Source organism: Acanthaster planci, linkage group LG14, assembly GCF_054643075.1.
Source record: "Acanthaster planci isolate LZ-2023a linkage group LG14, COTS_SCS, whole genome shotgun sequence".
NCBI classification, from domain to species: domain Eukaryota; kingdom Metazoa; phylum Echinodermata; class Asteroidea; order Valvatida; family Acanthasteridae; genus Acanthaster; species Acanthaster planci.
Genome location: NC_141790.1, coordinates 5,456,928 through 5,484,769, shown reverse-complemented (window position 1 = coordinate 5,484,769; position 27,842 = coordinate 5,456,928). Strand labels below are relative to the sequence as shown.

At 42.2% G+C, this 27,842-nt stretch overlaps 2 protein-coding genes across 2 annotated transcripts in view; one reads left to right on the top strand and one right to left on the bottom strand.

Moving 5' to 3' along the window:
• Positions 1 to 27,842, top strand: part of lipt2 (lipoyl(octanoyl) transferase 2) — a 447,804-nt gene that overhangs the window by 191,261 nt on the left and 228,701 nt on the right. The window lies entirely within an intron of this gene.
• Positions 1 to 27,842, bottom strand: part of cog6 (component of oligomeric golgi complex 6) — a 204,723-nt gene that overhangs the window by 60,667 nt on the left and 116,214 nt on the right. The window contains 1 exon segment of the mRNA XM_022242307.2: positions 10,544 to 10,635. Within this exon segment, the coding sequence (XP_022097999.2) occupies positions 10,544 to 10,635 (92 nt within the window).

Genomic DNA, 27,842 nt, shown 5'->3' with positions numbered 1-27,842 from the left:
AAACAGTTCATGAGAGATACCAGTTTTGCAAAAAAAAGATTGAAAATAAGCATAACTTTGTAATGGTAAATTACGTGTAGCTTCCCACTTCATTTCTCGATGCATAAAACTACCATAACACAAACAATACAAACAATTGTACATCTTACAGATATATCTAAGGGATCAGCTTTGGTACATGTAAGTTCACAAGCATAATAGCATGCACCCTAGGAAGCTGCCACAATGATTACACTACTTTTTCTTGGGGCAATTCCAGTAACTACTGACCACTTTGCAACAGGAATAAATAAAACAGAACATTAGTCAATCTTACAGTTTAGTACAACCCAAATTTAAGCCCTGAAGTATAACATAGCTGATGCACAAGTTCATGACTTCTCAGGTGTCTAGAGGACGCCAAGACTAACCTACTTATTGAGAAACTTAAATATGACAATTGTTTCCCAAGCTATGGGGCTTGAGTTACATAAGTGGAATGATAAACAGTATAACAAAACAGTATAAATATAAACAGTATATAAAAATCAGTGTTAAATCAAATTAATTGGTATATATACAACAGTGTGTTTTACTTCATTGAAGCAGTGATTTCTACTTGCATAAATTTTCTTAGCGCTTACTCCCAAAAATGTTTGCATGCTGCATATTCAGTTGTGTATACTTCAGATTAACCAGTTAATGTTTGGTTTTTCTTTATCGAAAAAGTGGCTGGGGGCAGGTTTCTTTTTCTCTAATTCTTAAACCTTGTAAGTTATTTCTGGCACCCATAAAATATGGAGGGAGGCACAATTCTTGAGTTTAGGCATCAGTATTTTCATTCTTTTCCCCGAGTTCTTCTGTTCAGCCATTTTTCAACTGCCATGGTAAAAATTGAGGCTTGTGTCCAGACGTCAACCAGCTCACATACAAAAGGTCAACAGCACATAAAAGGTGTCACCCATGGCCATGTGTGTTTTTGCAAATTGTTTTGATGCAAAAGAGCTGCTACATGTAGTTGGGATTTTGTAACCTTATCTCTTTTGTATATCGTTTCCTGGAAAATCAGGTTACCCAAACAAAGGAGGTCTTTAATCCTCTTAGTTCTTTGTGAATGTGTGCTCCCCAATTCAATTCTAATTATTAACAAAAGGCATTTCCGGATATTTGTGGGTGGGTGGGGGGTCCACTTAGTAGCATCGTCCACGCGTACGATTGTTTTCCATGCTTTGACCCAACACGTTGACATTGACGTTAATACGTACCGTTAATACATGTTCCTTTTAAAAGTTTGCTTGATTTTTGTTTTTATTCCGTCACTGTTCCTTTCTGCCTTCATTTCCATTCCATTTTATTTTCTCATTTCACCTCCAGTGTAAGTCGTTTTTTATTTTAATATCTGGTCATCCAACAGCCCATTTAGCCCCAATTACATTAATGAAGAAATGATCAGTTTTAGAGGTAGGAGGAAAACCCCGGATAAGTATTTCAGGGAAAATCCACAGAATCAAGCAGGGACTGAAAACCCAGCCCACATGCTAACCAAGGTGGGATTCGAACCCAGGCCACAGAGGTGGAAGGCGAGGAAAGAGCCATTACACCAACCTGACTCCCCCATGTGGATGTATATTTATATATACGTTTCCATCATATTTTCATTCATTTTAATGATAAAAGTTTTCTATATGCTCTCTTTATCTTTTTTAATGTTGTAATTCAACCGCAATTCAGTCTTGTGTTACTAAAGGAGGGTATGTTAATAAACCAACATTGATTGACTGATACTTCAACTGGAAATGAAAAAAAAAGTTAAATGAGTGTATATGTCCTCCATGAAACAAATAAGGAAAATTTTGTGTGTTTACTTGTCATCTGGCGACAAGTGGTTGATACAAAGAACAACAAATCAGAAACACATAAAAGCACAGAAATCCAAGCTATGGATATAAATTCTCCACTGAAACATTTAAACCTGAACCTATGCAGTTACATCAAGTGAGTTTTAATAAATCCTCTACCCCATCCCCTATAGGATTTATGCCCTTGATCTAAGGTTTGTAGTATTCTTAACGTGTCAGTTGCTATAAAATGCACAATCCATTCTGTTTACTACATTTAAATACTTCAAATCACAGGCCCTTCAAACATTCAAATTCCTCCCCACATTAGTGTGGGTCAGGTCTCCTAGTGACACTTACCCCTGCCAGCCTACATATGGAAATTTCCCATATGCCTATTAAAATTCGCCAAAAAGACTTGATTATGCATCCTGCCCCTTGACCCTCCGCAATGCACTACGATCCTGTCACCATGTTTGTCCTTCTTCTCTAAGCGGTGAAAACCACCGGAGTCAAAGTGGGGAAGGATGGCGGGAATGGCTGGACTGGACTTGAAGGGAGCAACTTACTAGGTGCTGTCAGAAGTGGCGAAGAGCGCAATGGGGAACACAGCTTAGAGCTCCAACCTGTTAATCTGTTTGTCTCGAGAAGTGGTGTCCCAGACCCTAGAGGCATGGAGTGGAGGAAGAAAGGCCCCATCTGAATGGCGACACGTCTGTCGTTACAGTTACATCCGGATCTAGCGGTATGAAGGGGAGGCCGGCAGGTGTTAAGTGATGGTTCACCACCGGAGGTGATTGCATAGGGAGGTCGGCCAACATGTAAACACAAGCTGAAGTATTCATTATAAGAAAAGAATAGTGAGCCCTGTTACAGTGTACTATGTTCGATGTTGGCATTTGTATCCTGAAGTTGGAGGACTACGGCCACGTCATTACATACAAGGGGAATTCAGATCATTCCGTATGCCTCGCAAAAATAGAAAAACTGCAGGTAAGGAGTGCCCAAAGATGGAAGACTGCTCCATAACCAAAAACTTTCATCCTACATCGAACATTTCCATTTACCCACTGGAATAGAGATCGTGAGTGGATAAATGGTAAAATCAACAAAAACTTGCCAAGTCCTCCTTTTCGTTTCGATTACACGGGGCACAGTCTGAAAAGGCAAACGTGGCAAACCGTGATTAAAAGTGAGAGCCGCCAGAAGGCATACGTTTGTCAGATCTCAGTCACGTAACAGTCACAGTATAAACTCTTTGGATGCACACCCTACAGAAGAACTCATGTCTGGAAAGCAATGTGGGGCATGGCCAGGCCAAGCGGAAGAATATATGGAGAGTCGAGAACTATTAGATGAAATGAGGAAGTAGAATTCACGACGATGTGAAATTCAGCAAATTAGGATGCTCAAGGAATGGATACTGAATTGATCACCAGTCAGAGATAGAGGGGGGCCTGTCCAGAGATCGCAGTTGATTGTTACAAGCCTGAGTGCCTCCGATGACAAAGTTTCAGACATCAGATGGCTGCAGGTAGGGCGATGACATCTACTACAAGCATTAATTAATGAACATAATACCTATGGTCAGAATAAAACACATATGGTAGGCTAATCGTATCGTGTTTTATTCACTGGAACAGCTCCATAAAAAGGTGAAGCAATACCTGGAGTGCAGATTTCTCTCTTTTCCACCTAGCTGGCCCCCAGCACGGGGATTTCAGGTGCTAACCGGCGTTTTGATACATAGTGTAGCGATAGGCCTATGAGCAATCGTTTGAGCCACAGTCAGGGTTTAGTATGGGTGACCTAGACTCACAATCACCAGGGGCCGCACAAGCAAATAACGGAAGGCAGCCCAGTAGAGAGTACAAGTAGTTCCTGCACGTCTTGATGCCCTAAAAAGTGGACAGATCAAGGCAGAGGCGGAGCTAGATGTGAGTCGTAAGTAGAACCTGGGTATTTGAAGAATTATTATTGAATGAATTTAGTAAACGCAAATTCAATTAAAAAATACACGTGTAAATGGGTGCTGTCGTGTATTAGACAGACCAACAGAGCTGGATGTGAAGCCGCAGATGAAACTGGACCCAAAATCGCAAGCGGAGTCAGCCTCAAATCCAGGTGAGAATCTGGAAGAAGACCCTCGCACAGGGCATCTGGATCCAAGGCAGTCACCAGTGGGAGTGGAGATTGACTCAAGGCGGCTGGCTAAAGTGGGCAGCGTCTCTGAAAGAGCAGACCGCTGTCATCAAACCCAATGAAGAAGTATCTTGCCTGGTGTACAGCAAGATTTCTTGCATTTACGCTTCTTATGTGCAGTGGTCCAGCCATAAAACCCGAATGAAGAACCTTAAAACTCAGGACGTCAGCAGCATGTCTAGAATGCAGGTCATGATAAGTCAAAGCGGGCTGAGCCGCCGGAGAGCTGAGATGGAAACACACCAGTTGGATAGCTCTGGCCGGTAGCCAGAAACTGCATTGATGAGTGGTGTTTGAGAACTATAGCGATGATACAGTTCTGTAGCCTGAAATGTGGTCGGTGAAGAGCCCACATAGTTAGATGGCGCCTCTGAATGGGCCGCCCCCCAAAACAACGGGCCATCAGCCTGAAGCATTGTAACTTCCAAGTCACGCCTGAGTGAACCGCTATGAAGTTTGTCTGACAGCTGTAGTTCATGGCATGTGGGGGTTGTTGTAGCTGGCCGGGAGGCGTGGGCTGTCCTGGTGTGTAGACTGGCGACCCATACTGATGAATACACAAAGGCTTCCACCGTAGGCTCTGGTAATAGGGAGACTGCCAGAGGACTTCAGAGCACTGGAACTGGGGGTGAATGCCAGATGCCCAGACCCGGCTAACAGGAAAATAAGTGTACTCACCCTAAATGCAGTGTTGAACAGACAGAGTCACCACGATCCGGGACATGATCCGTGACAGAGCCGAGTCCCGCTGCGGGAACGGTTCTGGCTGGACAATAGAGACCACTTCAGCCTCCTAGAACATCCCTTGTGAGGGAGGAGGGATGACCGGGAGGGGATTGGGGTTGGATGCTGTCGCCGCTAAGTGAGGCTTAGTGTCTATCTTGCGGGCAAGAGATGTGAAGGCTTCCAAGAGGACTGGAGGGCAGTCTTCTACGGGGGTGGATCTGGATCGGAGCAGCGAGTCCTCTTAGCCTTGGACCAGGAAAAAAAGCTGAAAAAGACATCTTGGCCTTGCACTCCTTTGCCTTCACCGGTGCGGGTGAGCCAGAGGCTGGGACAGCTGGAGGCATAGCCGGGGCGAGGGTCCCCCAAATGGTCTGTCGTATCCTGTGAGGAGTGTCCCAGGTCAAGATCGGCGGCCTCATGACCCGAGTCCATTGGCAGACCAGAGCTGTGGATGGCAATGGGATGTGGCGGATGAAAGCCCCAGCAGCATAGCAGTCCCAGGGGGGGATGCCATCCGATACCAGGGGAGGGGCTGAGCAACATGCTGAGTTGCAGACTCGCCCGTGGCAGATGCGGTGGAGCATGGTGAACCAGCTGTAGAACCTGTTGCCCGCTTGGAGGGAGCTGACTGGTCCGGCTTCCAAACAGGTGCCGTCCGGCCAGCAAAAGCCGGTGAGGAGCCCAGGCCAGAGGGCGGACCGTCGTCCCACGAGCCCCGCTGGGCCATCGGTCAGTACAGCGACACCCGGTGCTTGCAACACAGAGAAAGGAACAGCCCGTTATTCTCTAGCCAGCCGTGATCAAGGGTATGGAGTGGGCGTTGATGTCCCAGAGTAGTGTTGTGGCCCGACACGGTCAGCCCGGTCAGTAGGTGTATGGAGCAGTCATCAGTGATCAAGAGCAGTGTTACGGTACCCCTCGCTCAGCCCGATCAATTCCGGTAATGGTCATCAGTGATCAGGGCATTGTTGCGGCATAGCTCACTCAATCTCAGTCTATTCATTCCACTGGGTCTCTCCCCGTCGAAGCCGTTAATTAATTAAAAAACCCTGCGACGCGTTCCCAAGGTCAAATCTACACGGTTACGGGGACGGACTCGTCCGTTGAGTCCATTGCATTTTTCAGGTTTGCAGAGCCCTGAGTCCGTCCTGAAGGTATATTAATGCTTCAGAGATTGTCCCATAGCCTCTACAGATCTTACAAACCACCGAAACCCACCAAAAGTACATCACAGTACCGCGGGGGGCCGTTTTCCCAGGCTATCCGGATTTGAAGGGGGACCCCTCGCCACGCGCCAGCCAAGCCATACCACCACAACACACCCCCCCCCAACAAAAATAACACTTCAAAGACAGCCGACAGAGGCCTCTGACAAGTTCCAGACAGCTGTCACTGATAAAGAACATTCCACTGCCTGCCCCAGGCACCGTTTTGTAAACAGCCCATTAGGTTGTGCACAAGGGACCCATTAGTACACAGTCCTATGGGAATTGCCTGGAGGCTGGCTCAAGGCCGTCTGGGTTTTTTGCATTTATTCTGGCTAGGGGAAGCCCTGGCTGTAAAATGACTAAACCAGGCTTTTCAGCATGTTCAGGGGTAGGATATGATAAGTAGTCGTGGAATTTGGACTTAAAAAAAAAATTATATGTTAATTAGCTCCAATGGACTCGCCAGGAAAGGCCACTCTGGACAATCAGAAATGGTCAAAGATTCTCGAGAAATTTGACTCACATTTTCTGGGCCAATATCAGAAATTTTTAGAATGATTCAAGTTAAACCATCCTAATCAAGAGGAAGGTGAGCCCATTGAGCAATACATTTCTACACTCTGCAACATGAGCAAAACATGTGGCCTCTGTGAATGTATGAAGGACAAACTCCTGATGGACCGCCTATTGATGGGCATACGTGATGATAAAATGAGAGAGAAGATGATGGCACCTTATGATCTCACTTTGACCAAGGCAATTGACATCTGCAAAGCAGTTGAGGTGGCAACCTTGCAGATGAACGCCATGAAGACAGAAGAAACTGTACACAAAGTGAAACCGAAGAAATCTGACAAAAAGCCACAAAAGTCAAAGCAACGCCCCCCTCGCAAAGCTCCAGTCATTGAAAGTGGGAAACCATCCACTAGATATTGCAAGTTCTGTTATGCAAACCACGCTATGAAGAAAGAGCTTTGTCCAGCCTGGGGGCCGTACCTGTGATACTTGCGGTGTAAAAACCACTTCAAGAAATCCAGAGTGTGCAAGAATCACCGTGTTCATGCAGTTGAAGAAGACGGCTACACTTCTTTGTCAGCAGAGAGTGTGAGCTGTGTCACAGCGGAAATTAACTCAGTGACAGGTGATAACAAGCCAGTGTACTGCACCATGGAAATCAAAGATGAGCCAGTGCGGTTTAAAATAGACTTTGATGCAACTATCAACTTGATTCCTAAGAAATATGTCACTGATATCCGTCCGGCCAAAATCGAGCTCAAAATTTGGAACAAGTCCTGTACGAGTGCTGTTGGCAGAAGCACTGTCAAGCTTAGTAACCCAGCGACACAGAAAAAGTACAAAGTCAAGTTCATGATTGTGGACGAGGACCTCACACCTCTCATTGGTCGGAAAGCTGCTGAACAGATGGGATTCATCAACTGCGACAAGTTCTCTTAAGTCCATCATGTTACTCCGACTCATGCTGACTTTATTAGTGAGTACCCTGATGTGTTTGATGAATCTGTCACTGGCACTCTGCCTAGCCAAAGTGTGCACCTTGCTGTTAACCCAAATGCCAAACCTGTAATACGTCCCGCACGAACAGTTCCTGAGTCACTCAAACCTGCTGTGAAAGCCAAGCTTGAGAAATTGACACACCCGGATGTGACAGCAGAAGTTGATGAGCCCATCAAATGGGTCAGTCATATGTCTGTAGCCAACAAAAATCCGGTTCTGCCAGAATCTGCATCAATCCTGGCCCCCTGAATAAATACCTCATGAGGGAGCACCACACTCTTCCAGTACTGAATGACATCTTGCCAGAGTTAAACAAAGCCACTCACTTCTCAATCTGTGATCTCACAGATGGCTACCTGCACTGTGAGCTTGAAGACAAGTACAGTAAACTCACTAGTTTTGCCACACCATGTGGCAGATTCCGATGGAAACGCTTACCATTTGGCTTGAAGGTGAGCAGCAAGATTTTCCAGAAGTGATTACATCAAGCCCCAGAGAGTCTTGAGGGTATCCGCTGCATAGCAGATGGCGTCATTGTGTGGGGCAGAGGTCTGAAGGAACACGCTCATCGTGTTCGCAAACTGCTGCAAAGATGCAAGGGAGAAGTCTCACTTCACAGTACGTGAGGTACACTTCCTTGGCCACATAGTCTCACTAGATGGCCTAAAAGCTGATCCTGCCAAGATAGAGGGTGTACTCAACATAAAGCCACCAACAAGCAAAGACAATGTTGACAAACTGAGAGGCATGGTAAACAGGTAAACTACCTGTCAAAATTCCTCCCAGATTTGTCACAAGTGACGGAGCCCATAAATGCTCTCACCCGTACGGGAGTTGAGTGGTCATGGAATACGTGGAAGATCGGGCACGGATCTGCCCGGGTTGCTAACAACTCTTTTGTTTGGCAGGGAGAAGGGTGCCCTCCATGATTCCGCGAAATGTTGCATCCTGGAATGCTTGGTCAATTTGGGAATGGCACCTTAAACAATACTTTTCTGTCTTATTCTTCTTGTTCACATATCTACTGAACTAGACAACTTTCTCAATTTTTTGCATGACCTTTATTAGGCAGTGTAAATAGTCACACTTTGTGGAATATTTGTGGCATCATGATGATGTCATAAAAATAAGGAACTTTTATCATTTTCAAGATTATCTGATCGTGTTGAAATGCCAAGGGAAGATATGGTCTCCATAACAAATAACTCTTATGATTTAGTTTATTGTTATTTCCTTTCACTTGTAATTTTGGTTACCGTTCCAAATCAAACTTAGTCGAAACTTCACAGGAGTAAAGTCCATCAAGACAAAAGTCCCTTACAAGCCAGTGTACTGCACCACGGAAATCAAATGTGAGCCAGTGCGGTTTCAAATAGACTATGATGCAATTATCAACTTGATTCCTAAGAAATACTTCGCTAATATCCGCCTGGCCGAAATCGAGCTCAAAATTTGGTCCATTGAGACAATAGTCCCTTACAAAGACATATCAAGTAATTTAATACAGATTTATACATTTTTAACTGGCTGTAATTAATATTTAATCTATTCATTATTCCTTGTGGCAAACCAAGGCACATGGAATTTTACAAAGTGGAAAGCCTTGCCTTCCCAGCAAAACATTTAAATTTAAGGTCAGGTTAAATTTGACTGCATATCCATGTAGGAATGTTGTTTTTGTTATTATGAGAAATTCAATTTTCAGGTATTAACAAATTTCAAACTGTTTTCTTTTCTTTGGCAAATAATACTCTGGATCAGCAATGGTACATGTAATAATGGCCATTTCAGTGTGATGATGATCAGCTTCGTGCAATTTTAATACTCTCATTGTGTAAATTGGCCTGTGAACACAAACAGGAGAAATGCCCCAAAATGGCGACTTAACAAAGCCTAAATCCAAACTGTGCAGGATTTTGGCTGAAGTATACAGACAGGTATTTACAAATGGGAATAAATTTGTGTTTGCTTGGTCTTGAAGGGAACATGTAATAGAACCCTTTAATAAAAATCATTTAAATTGCACCGTTGTGTTTTAATTAATCTTCTTATCGGCTTTTGTTTTCCTATCTTTGTATTTTGGGGCCTTTTGCTTTGTGCTAATATGAATTTGCATATTCATGAGCAAAACTGTGAGGCACTGAACTTTAATGTTGATTTGTGCACAAAAATTCTTTTTTTTCTGTGCTTTGCTATGAAAGATTTCCATTTCCTTTGGCAGTTTTTTGTTGTATATGTATATGGCAATAACCCAGCGAAAACTCAGAAAAGTTTTCAAAGGGCAAGCTTGGGGTTCAAAATGTAAACATGAAAACATGCAACTGAACAGTGTCTTCCTGGATTTAAATCACACTAACAGTGCCTTCACTTGTCTGGAAAAGCTCAGTCTATTTGGGACATTTAAAATATGTAAATTTCACTCTAAAAAGATTTCAGACAGTTTTCATACATTAAAGAGCTTTAATACACGCACAAAAGGAATTGTAAGAAAATTTCATTGCACTGTTCCTTTTAACAAGTATTTTAAGAACTGAGCAAAGCCAAAATCACTACTTCAAATAATTCTTTATTCCCTCACATCTGCGAAGCAATACCTTATTTTGATTCAAATTTGTGGACTTGTTTGTATGGTGTAAGAAAACACGTATAAAATGTTATGGACACTACATAAAACTGACAGATATATGTTTACAAGTACCAAACAAAACTACAATTTTCTTCTAAAATTGGGGAGGTTTCACCTATTAACATAAACATGAAATATCTTAGTATTGATGAAAAATGCAAATTTCATTACTGCCATCACTGAATGCCGTTTGACTTAAAACATTATGGCATATGATAAACCACCGAACAAATTGTGAAAATGATAAAAATGTGAAGAAAACTGGTAAATCTAATTTGAAATTTTGATGGTCGTGTCCCCTTTGTCATTGAACTGCCCCTTATGAATCAATTCACAATACTGCATTCAGTCAGAAAAACATTAACAGCATATAAATTTCAGAAAGAAAAATGAACATTTTGGCTTTTACCTTATTATGCATTTTATGTTTTGCACATGTGACTACTTACCTGATAGTATGAGAATAAAACTTCAGCAGGTTTGCAAGTCTGTAGAGAAGCACTGGCCCAGGTTCAGCCACAATAACCTGCTCCACTCGAACCTACATGTGTATTAGTAATATCATTCTCTCATTAATTCAATGAATTGTGCACAAGAAGAAATATTCGGCAGATTTTTAAAGATCAATCACATTGCTTTGACATAAAATGGCTGTTTAACAGGGAATTGGTCATTGTTACCCATATCTTGATTAACGTGGCAGCATCTCTTTGCATTAATAACAAATGAATCGTCATTTTGAGAGTTTAGTTCTACCGCGAGAATGCTCAGAGAAAAAAGTGTTGATGAGGGCGGCAAACAAATGTAGTAATTTGATGACGTCACAATACGGCTCTCGTTCCCCCGGAGTTTCTTGATCTTGTGCCTGCAATAGGGTTCATGGCACAAGAATGAAGAAAAAACGGGTAGAGAAAGTTACATGTCATTCTTGGCAAGTGATCATGGCCATCTGCCTGAAATTCATCTAGACCTTATTCCGGTCTACAAACGAAATATCACATTAAATATCCCAATTTCAAAGATCAAATGCTTTTTACCAATCCAAAAAGATGGTGTCAATGCGAGGGGGATTCACAGCATCCAAAGTAACAGCCCAATGATGATATAAAGTAGTGAGTTTGGTAACGCAAGACCTTTTAGGGAGGAAGCCATGCTGGCAGTCAGAGACAATACCGCTCCTGTACATGTGTTTAACAAGATGGCGCGCAATGATTTTTTCCAGGCATTTACTGACCATCGAGCAAAGTGAAATGGGTCTGTAGTTGGCAGTGTTATTAGGGTCACCGGATTTATGTATGGGGACGGCACTGGCAAATTTTCATTCAGTCGGGACCTTACCAGTGTTTAGGAACAAATTAAAAATCAAATTTAAACGATAAGCAAGACTGTTAGCGGCGATTTTAAGTAACATGGGAGAAATATCGTCGGGACCTGGTAATTTGAAGGCTTGAAGAGTGTTCAGTAATTTCTTGACCTCAAAATGTTTGGTCTGAATACTGGACAGGCAGAATTTATTACAAGCATGATTAAAAGAAAGTAATACTACAGGATAGGTCATTATCTTTGGTAAAATTATTGTGGAACTTGGCACTAAATTCATTAGCGATGACCCTAGGATCACTAGTGATATAGTGAGGAGGCTAGAACTGGAGGTTTTCTTACGGTTAGAACTAACAAAAGACCAAAATTGCTTAGCATTAGCTTTGCAATTTAGAGCTAGGTCCTGAATGTAGTTATTATTGAATTTATTAGTGAGATGTTTCACTTGGTTACGTAAAGATCTGTATTTGGCACAAAGATGAGCATTACCGCCACATCGCACAGCAGCTTTAAAGGCCCTAGGTTTTTTCCAAGCCAAGGTGACTATTTCACTAGATATCCAAGGCCATCTTCTGTTCCCTCTTCCTCTAGCTACTGGAAAAGTATCTTGAACAGCCGCAAACAAAAGATCCTTGAAATTATCCCGAACTTGATCAATGTCCAGCCCAGGTGACAAGTAAAAAGCCCAATTGATATGAGCGAGGGTGTCACAAAGAGCAGTCTCATCTGCTTTAATGTACTGGTAGAATGTGCGGTTAAACAGCGGTGGTCAGCTGGAAAGAGACACCATTGTGATCACTCAAGCCTAACCCAGGTATTATGGAAATATTGTCTACCAGATAAGGTCTATTACAGAAGACCAGATGTAGTATGGACCCCTGACATAAATTGTCAGAGGATTTACGAGTAACCTGGCAGACCAATTGATGAAGTTAAGAGTGTCCGACGCCACAGTAAGCCGTTCATGAAGGCTGGCAGTACTGGACGATGTGTGATGGATAAAATTCACGTTAAAATCACCCAGAACAACAATAACCAAGTAATTATAGGAATGTGTGAGAACCAGGTCTAAAACTGATTGGTAATAAAAAAAATTGGCACAGCTATTAGGTGGCCTATACAAGCAACCAAAAAGGATTTTATCATGGTCAGATTCTATTTCCAAACAGAGAAGTTCCAGTTCTTCATGTTCAAAATCACAGACACGTGCAGGGTGAAGGTGATTGGCAGCGGCGATAATGACACCGCCAACGTGCCTATTACGATCCATATGGTAGATACCGTAGTTACGGTTCGGTAAGATTCCACCGTCGTACACAGGTCCATCAAGCCAAGTCTCTGTGACGAAAGCTATGTCAGGGTTATTCAGCTCTACCTCGGACTAGAAGAGTTGTGGTTTGTTGATTAGACTCCGGGCGTTGAACAAGATTCCCCCAACTCTCTTTCCAGGCTTGGACAGGCTAGTGTGAGTGCAAGTTAGGGAGGATGCAGTGCAGGACAAATTCACTGACGAAGTTGAAACATCCAAGTCATCAAGTGACGAATCTGGTGAACAGGGCAGAGTGGGGAGCTTGTGTAGAAGACATTTTCTGCAGAGCCATTGGTTGTTGGAAACAGACAATTGTTGGTAATCCTTGATGCTAACTGAGGCACATCTGGTATGAGTCCAAAGGTCACATACATCACAACATATGCCCCGTTGGATGGATTTCACTGCTTTCTCAAAGAGAGTGTAGGGGAACTTTGTAGGGCCGGGGTTAAGCTCAACAAAACCGGATAGGCTGACAATGTGCGGCAGATGGAACAAAGCTTAATAGTTTGGGTAGTAAGTTACAGGCCCTCTGCTGTAAGTAGATTTAACACTTACGTGTTCTTTAGATCAAAGGAAGCAACATGGTAGGAAAAACTCGAAATAAAAATGTTTTTTATTTTCTACCTGTGGGTTTTTGTCACTTAGTGAAAACACTGACAAATTAATCAAAAATCCTGTGATGTGTTTTGAATAATAAAATTCACTGTCACATGAAAAAATGTTAACGTGCATGTGATACTAAAAAGTAAATACATGTGAAAGCCGGCATTCAGGTATTTTTTAAAGGCCTTCGATTGCCATGGATGACGACGAAAGCAAAACAGCATGCACATGTAGGCCTGTGTGTACCTGCAAGCCACCTTGTGGCATGGCCGCCCGCGTGAGAGATGGTCGTAGAAGCAGCATCATGTCATGAAGGAATACATGTAATGCTATTGGATAGCTGTGTCTGGCAAAATGTACGTCATGAAAACGCACAGTCTTATTGGTGGACAAGCTAGATCTTTTCACAGCAATATGAATAATTCAGTGTTGGGCGATAAGTAGGGTTCTTGAGATGTGACAGTAGTCAAGTGAACTTGTTTGGAAGTATTTTTATCAGAATTGGAAGGGAATTTTAGTTTCAATGTTTGTGTAATCAATGTAAAAAATTGTTGATTTCTTAATCATGCTTCATGTTTGTCATGAATACAGGAAACTGGCGAATGATGTCTGTGCTGTGTCTTGCAAAATGTACGCCATGAAAATGCACAGTCTCATTGGTGGATGATGCACTGCGCACATATTTCACCAACTCGTTATAAATGGGTCAGTTCATATTCAGCGGAAAAGAACACGTACGCAAAATTTAGAGGTCAGAAATCGCAAAAGCCGAACTCACTTCATCTCTGGTGAAATGTCTCTATAAATTTTTCATGACGTCGTATTTGCTTTATTTTTGAATTCGCCTGAAGTATGGACCAGCCTTTACACTTTTATGGGCGTATATTAAATTTGCTCTTTCCTATTTCCCTTCACCAAAAATGTACGCAGTGAAGAAGGCAGGTAAGCCTAGGGAGGCTGGGTATACCTTCGAGTCACCATCTCCAGTGAAGATTTGCCGGATGATCCTAGAAGCAGACTCAAGTCTAGTCCTGGTACCCGCTGTGGTGGTCCCACACCGCTGCAGCTGGTGCGCGTGGCTCACTATAAGGCAGCGCCGTGCGCAGCTTCCCACTTTTCCCAGTGGCTTTTTACGTCTCTTTGCTTTTTAAGTCTCTGGTTTCACTTTGGTGCATTTCCTGAGTAGTTTTCTCGTGGGCGATGGCGATTCTTGCTCTGCGCGTGGAAGGGGACCTACCTGGTGGGCCAGTACTGTGACATCACTCTGGTGAGAGGTCTGACTAGCTTTAGAGAGAAGCTATGTGAAAGAATCAGTTCAATACCAGTTGACACCTACTTTGGAGTCACCTTCCAAGGCATAGGCACAATAAACCATGCTGAAAGTTACACCAATAAATGTGTTAATAGTGTCCCCTTACGACTAGTGGGGGTGTGGGTGTTCTCTGAAGTGCTGTGGTGCCGGGGGGTGTATTTCTCCCAAACGAAGCTACGTGCCAGGGTTTTCCTGATAGCCACTTGTCAGGAGGGCCTGTTTTTGCAGCGTCCATCTGGTGGTACGCTTCAGCTGGTGTGAGGGTTGGCGGTACGTTACAATAGTACCCAAGGCGTTGTTCCCCCTTGACATCTGAGGAATGGTTCGATTGGGAGAGTCGAGGTGATCCCATTGTTGAAGTTTTAGCCTGTAAGTTGGAATCCTCCCCCACATTAAGTGTGGGTCGAGTCTACTAGAGAATACCTACCGAAACAGTCACTACATATGCACATTTCCCATGCGCCTGTTATTATTGGCTGAAAAGATCTGATCACCTGCAGTGCACCCTGACGTCTCACAATGCAATGCGGCTATGCTGTTGGTTTGGTTTGGTGTGGTTTATTTTACATCTTTGTTATTATTGCAGCTAGATGAATAATGAAAATAAATTCAGAGTAACAAGAAACACAATGCTATGATATTTATTCATATTTATAAACAAAGATGTAGGATGCTGGGAAAAAAGCCAAGGCTTATAAAAGACCCAGCAACCCTTCTTACAATGAGCATTCCATTTCTACACGTTTTTGATAAAATATAAGTTACATCAAATTGTCTCAATACAATACAAATAGCTGGTTCAGGATTAAGGCAGTTAATGATTAGAAATTAGGTCTTTCGTAATGCATGTAAATAGTACCATGAATATTTATGCGTTCAAATCACTGGTAAGTACATGTAAGAAACTCTTAAGATTTTTCTTGAACTGATAAACGGTACATGCTGGGGATATAGGCAGTTTAAGCTATTCAATAAAATTGGGCCTTGGTATCTTACAGTTGATTTGGAGAAACTTGTTCGTACACTAAAGATGTGAAACTTGGATGACAATCTTGTATTATAATTATGGATTGAACTGTTTTAAGTAAACATAGTCTGTATGGCCGTTGGAAGGATCCGGCGCTCAAATTTATACATCAAAATGCCCAAGTGATATTTGTAAATGTTAAAGATAATGAGACATTTGAATATTCAGAAGAGAGGTCCAGTGTGTGATCTATTAAACCTGAGTTATTAACCACTTCCTGCCGGGGACTCCGGGATCAGAGACATATAGTTTATATGGGTGGCCGGGGTCTCCGAACTCGGACAAAGGAAACAAAGCCCTGTAACAAAAGATTGTACTCTGAACAAAAGACCAGGCTGCTGGGCATTACCGACTTTTTTTACTCTCAAAGTGGTGATAATCCAGCCTTGTTTTGAAACCGTATACCAAGGTTTGGGGCATTGAGAGCGAGTGGATTACCACCAGGGACAAAAGCACTCCACCACCGCAGCGATGAGCCACACAGCACCGCTGCACGCTGATCTGGTCCCTATTGAAAAGAGGTCAGCAGTGCACTAAGCCAGGTTCGTGAACAAAAGACAGTTATACAACATCGCACAATCTGGGCTCTGTTTACAAGGCTGCTGGCCTGGCTGAAATACTCGGGCGTCAATGAAGGTCACTTGTCAACTTAGAGTAGTGCCTAAAGATTACTTAGTGCGGCTATAAACGACCGTTAAATGAAATGATGAATTTTTGAAGGATTTTGAAAAAGGAAAAAATGATATTCATGCCGGCCCAGTATCATCACCATTGAAAAATACCCCGGCAGGAAGTGGTTAATCACTCTTAAGGCTTTCTTTTGAACAATATAGATTTTGTTTAAGTATGTTTGATAAGTATTGCCCCAAGCTGACCGAAAGGATCAGAGCCAAAATGGGGAGGTCGGGCGGGAGGGGACTGTTTGGGGAGGTCTTCTCTAGTAGTAAACCTGACCCACACACTTAATATAGGGGGAGGAGTCTACTGCGCTCTACCTACCCAAACAGTCACTACATATGCAGAGTGGCACCAATGTAGGAGAAGGGTAGGCTATAACATAAAATGTGATAGTCGTGACTACAAAAAATATGCACTAAAAATGACTGTCCATGAATGGGCATGCAGTAGCAGTCAGGATGTCGCAGTAGGTGTCGATGCAGTTTGTGCTTCACGATGCGGTGCAGCATGCATGAGGTCCCGTGGCTGTTTTTGAAGAGATTAGATGATATCTTTTTTATCAGGATCGGCGTCACGAAAACGTCGAGATAACCGGATACAAGGCATTTATTCCAAAATCACAGTACATACATGTACATGTAAACATAATTCACATACATGACAACACGTGGATACATGTATATGTGCACATATGCCGTGCACATGTTGAGCATCCATTCAAGTGGGTTAATTTAAATGCTTTAAATTTAAAGACATGTAAGAGAGCGCTATAACGGCAATCTACTGTAAATCAGCTGTTCGGTGTTCAGTGCTTGTCTCCAACCTCCACCATAGCCAGCTTTGATTTCAACTGTCGCATTGTATTGTGCTCAAAACCGACAAACATACTGTGTTGAAATTTTAATTCTGTCTTCCTCAAGTAATCTGAATATTCCTGAGAATTGAAGAACTTTTCTCCTATACTGATTTTCCTCCACTTTCCATATTCAGAGATGCGCATGTTTGAAACCACAGAGAATAAAAACTTCCTGATGTCTACATGTACATGCACAAATACTACTAAATGAAGAAAACTTGCAAAATTATTTCCCCACTACCAGAGAAAATTTGTGAAAATCTTTTCCCCCTAGAGAAAAAGTGCAAAAATCTTTTCTCACTTACGGGAAAATCTGTGAAAATCTTTTCCCACTGTGGGAAAATCTGTGAAAATCTTTTCCCACTTGTGGGTAAATCTGTGAAAATATTTTCCCACTTGTGTGAAAATCTGTGAAAATATTTTCCCACTTGTGGGAAAATCTGTGAAAATATTTTCCCACTTGTGTGACAAGGTGTGAAAATATTTTCCCACTTTTGGCACACTTTTTCACAATTTGTGAAATGAAAAAGAATTCCTTGGGAAGAGAAAAAAATGTGACCCGATCAAGAGAAATGAGTCAGATGTCGGCGAATGTGTTTTGTTGTTACGGTGAAAAATAACGTGTATGGTTGATTTTTGGTGAATTTGAGATTTTACCAAAAATCATTGCAAAAAGTCTCAAAATGTTTGAAAGGTCAGGTCTTGAACTTTCCAAATATAGCAATGAACTCTTATTTGCATAGAGGTGACTTGCAAATAATGCATAACTGTACAGTGTGTCCTATGGAGCGAAAAATCTCAAGGAGAGTACACTGCGAGTGATGATTGGTCAAAATGCGATCACATGATCAATGCGCATGCGTAGCACTTCAAGCCACCCAAAATATCCAGAAGTAAACATCGTCTGACATGGTGTCGTGCATATGAAACAATTTGCAACCATGGCTGCGCGTCACGTGGCCGCGGAGTTGTGTGAGAATTTGCTTGGACTTAATTTATTCACTGGTATTCCTCATGACATAGAGGACCTAGTTAGTGATTTTTTCACATCAGATAACGGAGATGTTTCAGATAGTGATTCGGAAGACGAATACGAGAGGCGAGAAAACGCTAACCTTCATGATGATCATGATGGCTGCGGTAGCAGGGACATCGACAGTGACACTGACAGTGATAGCTACATTCCCGATCGTGCGAAGGCAAAATCGCCACTGCTTCCACTGCTAGCACGAAGACCTGAGCACAGTTTCTCACTTGTCTCAGAAACGGATGGTCATGAAAGCAATGCTGATGAAATGGATGGTCATGACAGCGATGCTGATGAAATGGATGGTCATGACAGCGATGCTGATGAAATCGGAGCAAAAGAACTAAGCAAAGCAGCTGCCTTTGCATGCAAGTGCAAACGACAGTGCTCGACCCAATTGGCACCGACAGCCTATGTCAAAGTCAGAATGGAGATATTGGATTTAAGTCCAGGTAAAGTTGCCTAACGTACTGAACGATGCCTACATAAAGTACAACATGTATGTATTATATAAATTTTTGAGTGAAGAAATAATTTAGGAGGATGGAATTTAATCTAATTCTACTAGATTTTAATACTTGACCAACTTGTCAATTATCTTACTGTTTTTACAATTAGGCTACTAGGCCTTAGTATTAGGGGCCTATTAGCCTAGCGGAAAGGGTTCAATACGGATGCTGCTTGACACCCTACGCACATTATTTTTTTTCAGTGCTTATGTTGAGTTAGTGCTTTGCTATTCTCCCTGCAGGACTTTTAGGACATTATTGCTTTCTGATGGCTGTAGGCCACTATGATGGGGAGGGGGAAATTAGTGCCTTCCGTACATAAAACTCTTTCGAGATAAGCCTGAAAACCCTTTTTTCCTAAGTTAAAACAGCGTTTGCAAATTCTTCCGACATTAGTGTCATAAAGAGGGTTGTGCAAAGGGTGTCAAGCGCTTTCTAAATATACATGTAGACACTGCCAAATTTAGCCATACAAAATCTTAGACCGGCTCCATGCCAACATTGTCTTCACAAGAGGGAAATCAGACCATTTAACAATTTGTTTTGTTTTTTTAAACTTAGTATTGTTCCTCCAAAGCCATGAGTAAGAAACAGAAAATGTAAGACTCTGTTGGTGAAGTAAATTTAAAACTCGAAAATATTCCCAAAATTTGCAGAGAGAAAATTTGCTGTTCATGCAGACTTTGCCTATGCTAGCTTAATCCATTTCCAAATAAAAGACATGTTCATCTTCTGTGTACAGCCAGGATAATGAGACAGAAAATCAATACAACCTCAAAATTGTTCTTCTTGGACTCATTTTGTAATGTGTTTGCCCCAACACAGAGGAGAAAGATGCTGTTCTGTTAATAGCCATACAATGTCACATAAATCTCTCGGAGGAAATCTGCAGGAGTCACAAACCGTCACAAAAAGGAAACATAAGCGAATCAACTACTACTACCATAGTTTGCAGATTGCCGCGAGACATTCAAGTTTCTGTATAAGTGAGTATTTTTCTTTGTACATAACATACCTTTTTATTTCATTTATATTTTGTATTATTATTTGCATTTTAGCCTAATTAGCTATGGAATAGCTGCATGTGAGGTGCTAATTTTCATTCAAGAATTTTGCCCTTACTCCAACCAGTATGCTCATTACACTTTTCACTCAGTGTTGTTTGAAAGGTCTTTAAAAATGTCCAGTATTGTTTTGGTAATTATTGTTTGGAAAAAAAATTGGGAAAAAGGATCTCTTTTTTCAGGCTTTTTTAACAACTAGACCCATGCTTTGGAATGGTTTCAGACAAAGTTTGTAACAAAAATGAATTATTATTAGCAATGCCTCTTCCTATATAACAGTGTAACTACATTGGATGTATTATTCCATTTTAGTGTATTACAGAACAAGCTGACAGCTCTCATCAAATGGTACAAGTAAGAAGGCCTCACACCAGTATCTAGACAGTGGTCCGGTCCAAGCAATGCAGTCTCTTGATGGATACAGGTACTTCATGTCCTACATGAATAGGTATGCCAAGGAACATGCTCTGGTACTTCCTGGAACAATTCCTGGAGCGAAATTCGATGATGCAGGGAACCATGCTACTCTCTTGTTCCACTACAAATCAGAGGTCTGCAAGTTGTTCAGTGAAGCACGAAAAGCAAAAGGTACAGTGCTCACCATACACATTGCTTAATGCCTGTGTGTTGTTTAAATAGCTAGCGTCAGTAGACTGGAGATCCAGGTCAAAAAATCCATAAAAGTTCACCAAGTTGTCAACACAAAGATGTGACCTTATATGAATTTAATTCTGGCTATGTCCTTTTTCTGCTGCAGTGTTGTCCTACAATTGTTGTCCAAACACTTAGTAACTTTGTTGTACATGTACTTATAACCCCCCAATAGATCCAACCTGCAAGGACATTTCTACTGTGACATTCCGCCAGCTTTGGAGGCAGTTGTTTCCACACATGTCATTGCCAAGCCAAGGTCAGATCTTTGTAGGACCTGCCAGGAAAACACAAGCCTCCTGCTGAGATGTACAAACCTGTCAGAAGCGGCAAAGTTGGAGAGAGTTGAGGCAGCACAGTGTCACCTTCGCCTTGCTCTTGAACAGCGTACCCACTACAACAATGCTGTCTCTGACTGTAAAATTCAAGTTGGCAACAATGTCCATCTTGGCCCAAACAAGCCTCTTGGCCTGGTGGATGGAAAAGTGCATTTAGGAGCAATATCCAAGACGGAAGTATGACAATAACTGATATGCCATGAGGTGCCAGTTAATTTTAACTTTTAATTCATTTGCTCTTTATTACAAGGTTAACTATCTAATTGATGAAGCCCATGTGATACAGAAGGGATCTGAACTTGTCATCAACTTGCTAGACCACTTCTTTGGCTACTGGGCTCCAGGTGAACAACATGCAGTTTTACATGCTGACAACTGCACTGGACAGAACAAAAATAACTTTGTTGTCTGGTATCTTCTGTGGAGGGTACTGACTGGAAGGCACAGCAGCATAAACTACAACTTTTTGTTGCCAGGGCACACTAAAGTCCTACCTGATGGTGGCTTTGGCTTAATCAAGCAGCGACATAGGAAATCCAAAGTCTCTTTACTGGAGGAATTGGCTGCAATGGTCTCAAGCAGTAGCATCATGAATTCAGCACAACTAGTTGGACTTGAAGATGGAACAATCCAAGTTCCCCAGCACTCATGGAATGATTATCTTTCTGCATTCTTCAAGACCATTCCACACATAACCAACTACTTCCATTTTCGGTAGGTTTAAGAGGTACAAAATTAATGTGACTTGTGTGTATGTGTTCTCTGAAATAGATGAACCTTAATACTTTGGGTACATTTTGATTAATGTAGGATGACATCAGCTGAACCTGGAGTGGTCTACCTGAAGAGAAGGGCAACAGGTCCCGAGGAGAGTCTCAACATCATGAAATCTACACCTCCCCCTGATGATCTTCCTGAAGTTATGCAGCCACCCGGATTAAATCAAGCAAGACAGCAGTACCTGTTTGAGAAGATCATACCTTATGTACCACCTGAGCTTCAAGATGTTGTGTGCCCTGAGCCAAAGCTGGAAGATACAACAGAGAATTTGAATAGTGGAAAGGGACTCTCCAACTCACGCAAACAAAGTGGGGCAGTTTTAGGAAATGACACATAATTGGTGGAATGGGAATACTTTTTTGCTCTCTGTCAACATACATGTATGTACATGTACACGTTTTTAAGAACCACAGAAGCAGGCTCACAAGAAATGTTTCAAAGTAGGATTTTAGCCAAAATAGACATGCATGTACATGTAATGAGGGTACATGTGCCATCTGGTGAATAAAAAGTTTGCCTTCCATCAGATTGGTGATATAGGATTGTGTGAACTTGCTGGCAACATCAGGACCATGATGTGATTAGAAATACAATTAAAATGTAATGGTTCCTATGGTGAAAGCTTTTAGTCAAAATAGATCTTATGGAAATCCCAGAGAAGTGAGACCAAGAAGTAGATACAGCTCTTACATCATTGGCTCTGATATAGTGCTGGCTCTGGTTATCAGGATGTGATGGCCAGTCTGGATTGGCAAATTTAATGGCTGAAACTATCCAGCGGGCTATGGTGTCTCTTGCCACTGGCCAGTGTGGATCGGGTAGAAGCAATAAAGAGTTGGGAAACAGTACCTCTCAGGTTCTTAATTATATATATATAATTAATCTCAGGTTCTTGATTTTGACTAGGTACCACTTCAGCGTACAAACCGGGCACCATAGCTTGTCTGCACTGTCTCCTGTATGCGAAACAATGGTTGGAACAAAAATGTCCAGAGGATCAAAAGGAGACTGGTTTTTAGTTAGAAAGCCAATGGGTGGAATGAGGCAGACACTGTGTGGCTCCCAATGTAGTTGTCCCTCAGCAATGGAGAAGGCCTAAAGTTCGGAACCTCCTCTGGAAGTGGCCATGGCCAGGAGGATGGCTGGCTTAACCACTTCCTGCCTGGGTGCCCGGTTTAAGGCACTGTGTGTTTATCTGCAGAGCCGCGGTGCCCAGTTTTGGGCAGAAGAGCTGGTCTGTGTAACAAAAGACTGTACTCGGAACAAAGGACCTGCTGCTGGGAATTGCCATCATCTTTCGACTTTCATTTTTCGAAAGTAATCTGGCACTGTCTTGAAACAGTATACCACTGTTTTGGGCATAGCGCACCCACAGATTAGCACCATGGACAAAAGTGCTCCAGGGCCCCATTGATGAGAGAAATTGCTAATCCAGCCGTGTATGAAAAGATGCTACTGACATTCACAGGAACAAAGGAAATTATGCAACACCCTCACAATTCTGGGCTCTCTTTTACAAGGCTGCAAGCCTGGCTGAATACTCGGGCATCAATGAATGCTGCCTGTCTGATTAGAGATGCCACCAGAGTTGTTCGAGTGGGTGTAAACATCCAGTAAATGAACACATGAATTTTGAAGAATTTTGGAAACGGAAAATCTTGAAACGGTCCCGGGATCTCATCCCGCTCAAGGAAAATCCACCCAGGAAGTCGTTAACACTGGCATGCAGCAGGGTGGTGGTACCTTTGCTCAACTTTGTTCAAGTCCCATGACGTGACTAAGCGCTTTACATGTGGGTGCTTGATAAATACAGCATCCGCTATGGTATTATCTGGCCTTGCAATGTGGATTGCTTCCACATTGATTGAGTAATCCATCGCCCAATGGAAGATTTCCCATGTCAGGATGCACATCTGCGGGAGAGTGTACTACCTTAATGACTGATGTACGCTACCACCGTGGAGTTGTCCGAGCGGATCAGGACGTTTTTCCCCTTGATGTATGGGAGGAAATGACAAAGGGGGTAAAAGACAGTCTGCAGTTCCAAGACACTGATGTGATTTCTTTGGAATTCGGTGTCTCAGTTCCGTGACACTTGGTGTGGAGGAAGTGAGGCCCCATTTGAAAAATGGCTTATCGGGTTGAAATGACTACCTCGGGTTTGGCTTGCATGAAGGGGAGCCCAGTGAGCAAGTGGTCCTCTTTTTAGCCACCACAGAAGATGTTAAGAGACATCCTCTGAAACATGGACCAGTAACTTGATGGGTTCTATCTTGGGCTGATAGCAAGAGAGCAGATGAATCTGGAGTGGTCTCATGTGGAGTCTGCACCACAATATCAGGTCATTAGGCCGAGGAGATGAAACCAAGTGAGGGCGGGTGGTGACTGCGATGAGCGGAAAAAAGAGATGCACTTTTGAAGATTGGTGACTCGGTCGGCTGTTGGAGTGATTATACCCCTGCGGAGATCGAGTATTGCCCCCAGGCATGTCTGATGCTGGGATGATATCAGGTCCGACTTTTCTAGGTTAATGAGAAAGCCGAGACAGGAGGTGAGGTCGCAAGTGAAGCGAGTTGCGGCTACAGCCTTGTCTTGGGATCGGCCCAAGATCAGCCAGTTGTCCAGGTACTGGAAAAAATTATGTCTAGCTGGTGTAGGTAAGCCACGACGATCTTCACAATACATGTGAAGACTCTGGGCGAGGTTGATAGGCCAGATGGTAGGGCACGGAACTTGTATAATTTCCCTTCGTACATGAATTGAAGGAACTTGCGGTCCCGTTCGTGAATGGGTACATGAAGGCAAGTGTCGCGAAGAACGATCGATGAGGCACAGGATGGAACCGGTAGGGATTGAATCACTGTCAAGATGGTTTTCATGCGGAACATCTTGGGGTGGATGAATGTGTTCAATGGCTTCAAGTTGATGATGGGACGCCATTCATCAATTCCTTTCTTGGGTGAGAGGAAAAATGTTGAAACAAACCCCACTCTGAGCTGGCTAGGTTTGACATGAAGGATAGTCCTTTTTAGAAGGGAATTCATCTCCAATTCCAGTGCCAAGCGTCCAGTGCGAAAACCGCAGCGTCACAACAAAGATGCCAAAAACATACATACAAACTGTTCTTGAGTCTTAAGGCTAAATAAGTGTCGACAGTGTTTGGTCCGATAAGACTTTTTCCTCCTTATAAATGCTCATGCTGTCCCTTTGATGTACCAACTTCCCACATTTTATACATTCTTGCTTAAAATGTCCTGGTTTGAATAGAGAACCGCTGAGGAGGGAAGAATTAATATTTGGGGGGTTGGGTGCTCGGAATAAAAAATGTGCGGTCGTGCAAGAAAAAAAACCCTCATGGTCAAGGTTGGGATAAAAAAAATGTCAAGGAGGAAAGAAATAATATATTTTGACAGATTGGGTGCTTGGAATAAAGAAAAAATATATGCACAGGTACAGGAAAAAATGATCTTGATTTGGACAGAAAAAAATGCAGAGGAGGAAAGAATTTATATATTTTCATGGGTTGGGATAGATGCTGCGAATAAAAATGCAGTGGTGCCGGTAAAAAATAAAAACCACAAGAGGTCTAGGTGTGGAGAGAAAAGAAATGCCGAGGAGGGAAGAATTAACATTATTGGCGGGTTGGGTGCTCTGAATAAAAAATGCGGCGGCGCCAGGAAAAACCACACACGGTCTAGGTTTGGATAGAAATTGCCAAAAAAGGGAAGAATCAATATTTTTGACAAGGAAAACAAAGGCCCATGTGGCCCACAGTTTCAATGAAGAAATGCCAAGAAGACCCAACCAAGTCTGTTGGAACAACTGTAATACATGATGGTCGGTCAGCTGTCAATCTTTGGTTGGATGAAAGCTCCTCAGAGACTTTATTTGGAATACTCTCCTGATTTTATTCCCTTCCTACTTTTACTTTTGTCTTGGTCTGAACAATAATGGATGGCCAGTGAATTAATCCCATAAAAACGGGTCTTCCATAAATACTTTTTTAAAATTTACTTTTTTCCTCAAAGTGCTTGACAGTTGTACTGTACTAAAGTACCATCACCGACCATTATATTCCATGATTTCCCCCATCTATACGAGGTGCACGGTTGCATTTTCGGGTAAAAAAGGAAATGGCATTAGGTGGACAACCAACCCACTTGCATTCGTCATCCAAATTATCATCTCCAACTGCTAGCTGTTTTGGATATGTCTGGATGAAAACTTTTCCATGACAGTAAGGGTCGGACTTTTAAATGTTTAACCTTTTCAACAAAACAACTTAAATCCATTAGAGAGATTTTCCAAAACATTTAAATGGTATTAACTGTTGAAAGTTTCACAAAGTTCAATTGATGCAATCTGGGTTAATTTCTTTTTTGAAAGATGCTACGAAAGTCGACACTTCAGGAACTCGATAACTCAGGCTTACAGCTGGCTAATGTAGTCTTAACCCTTAAGTACCCTTCCCAAGATTTGATTTGTCTAAACATCGAACAAAATATTGGGCTGTTTTAATACTTAATATCATGATTTTAATTGACTTAGACGCAAATACACCAAAAAATACCTTGGGACTAAATGATTATTTGCAAGTGGCTCAGCAAATCCAGAAAAGAAAAAAATTCTAGAATAGAAACGAATATTTCTGCAAGAAAATAAATCTTCTGAGGAGTGATTGACAGGCCAGGATTGCCTAGGTCAGGCAGGCTATCTTTGAAGATGCCACTATTTGTAGGAAGACATGCTGGGCAGATATATTGATTGTAAATCCTCAGCCAATTGATAAGTCGATTCTTTGAAAGTAAAGCAGCCATTGGTAGGATTGCTACACTTGTGCAGTCCCAGTGTTATGCCACTGTTGCCAACAAACAGTATTACCATGGGAAATCTTGGGCCTCTTCAAGCACGCTGCGATGACTCTGCCTGGGCACTAGCCAGACTTTGTTGTACAGCCCTGGATAAATTAAATAAAATTCCTTCACCTCCTTCACGTGATATTAAATTATGGCAAATAGCATTCTCCAGGCTACAAAATTTATGACTCCTTCCACAAAACATTTGATCATCTTTTGGTTAGAAAAAAATTTCTGCTGAACAGGCCAAATGACTATATTTCTCATAATTACACTCTTTCTGTTTTGTAAAGTCGTATGTCGTCAATAATAGCACACGGCATACACTCGGACAACCACAAATTCACTTGTTGGGTGAAAACAGAGGTCACATGCGGCGGCTTTTATTTTTTGTGCTGGTTAAACGGTTAAACAGCACATTGAAAAGTTGCTAAATGTTGGATTATTTTTGGAATGTGCAAAGGCAGGAATATTCTCTTTGCTGGAGGTGCATAAAAATTAAAGATTAAAAATCTTTAGAAAGAGCAGCCAGTTGGGGGCTGAAATGTTTTTTCCTAGATCTCAACGACAAAACCCTGAAATGGTAGAATAAATTTGTGAATGTAATAATGCGCTCTGACAGGGAGGAATTCAACCTGGAATGAAAATAATAATGCGTTTAGCAGGGCTCAAAATCCTACCCCCAATTGTCATGTGAAGAGTGCTGACACCATAAGCACTAATGTTTTTTCTTGGGTATGGGTATAGGCAGGTTCCACATACTGAATGAAAACAATAATGGTACGATCTGCAAACCTCAAAGGCTGGAAGAATGTTTCTACTCGAGAACAAAATACCCTCTCAAAACAATGTATATTTTTTTGTTGATAAGAAGCATGGTATTACTTTGTGGGATGCACTGCTTAAGTGCTCTACTTCAGAGAATTAAAACGAAATGCCCTAAGCAGAAGAATTTAATTTAATGGATGGTTGTTAGAACACCATTCTTGTTTCGGTGACTTCACATTTTCTTTGCATAGGTATTGTGCCACCATGGGGGCCACAACATCTTGCTGTGTGCACAGACCATGACGGGTCTTTCGTTGTAGATGAATACGAGGGAATGGGACGGCCGTTTTCAGGCATGCAAAGTGGAGGTAGCTTGAACAAAAGAATGCGTTCCTGGCATTCGCACGCATGTGAACGGTCAATGTATTTTGATTCCATGCCTTAGCCTAGGTCTGCAACATGTGAACAAACTTGCTGGCAAAAAGGTTCAGGACTGACAGGAAATTCTTGAAATCTTCCACCGGTAAATGATAGAACACCACCACTCGGTTGGGGAGTGCATGCCATTGCTTGGCCTTGGCAAGGGACTTGAAAACCTCCATGCATGAGCGATCGAATGGGAGTTCAGGAAAAATTGGTCTAGGAGA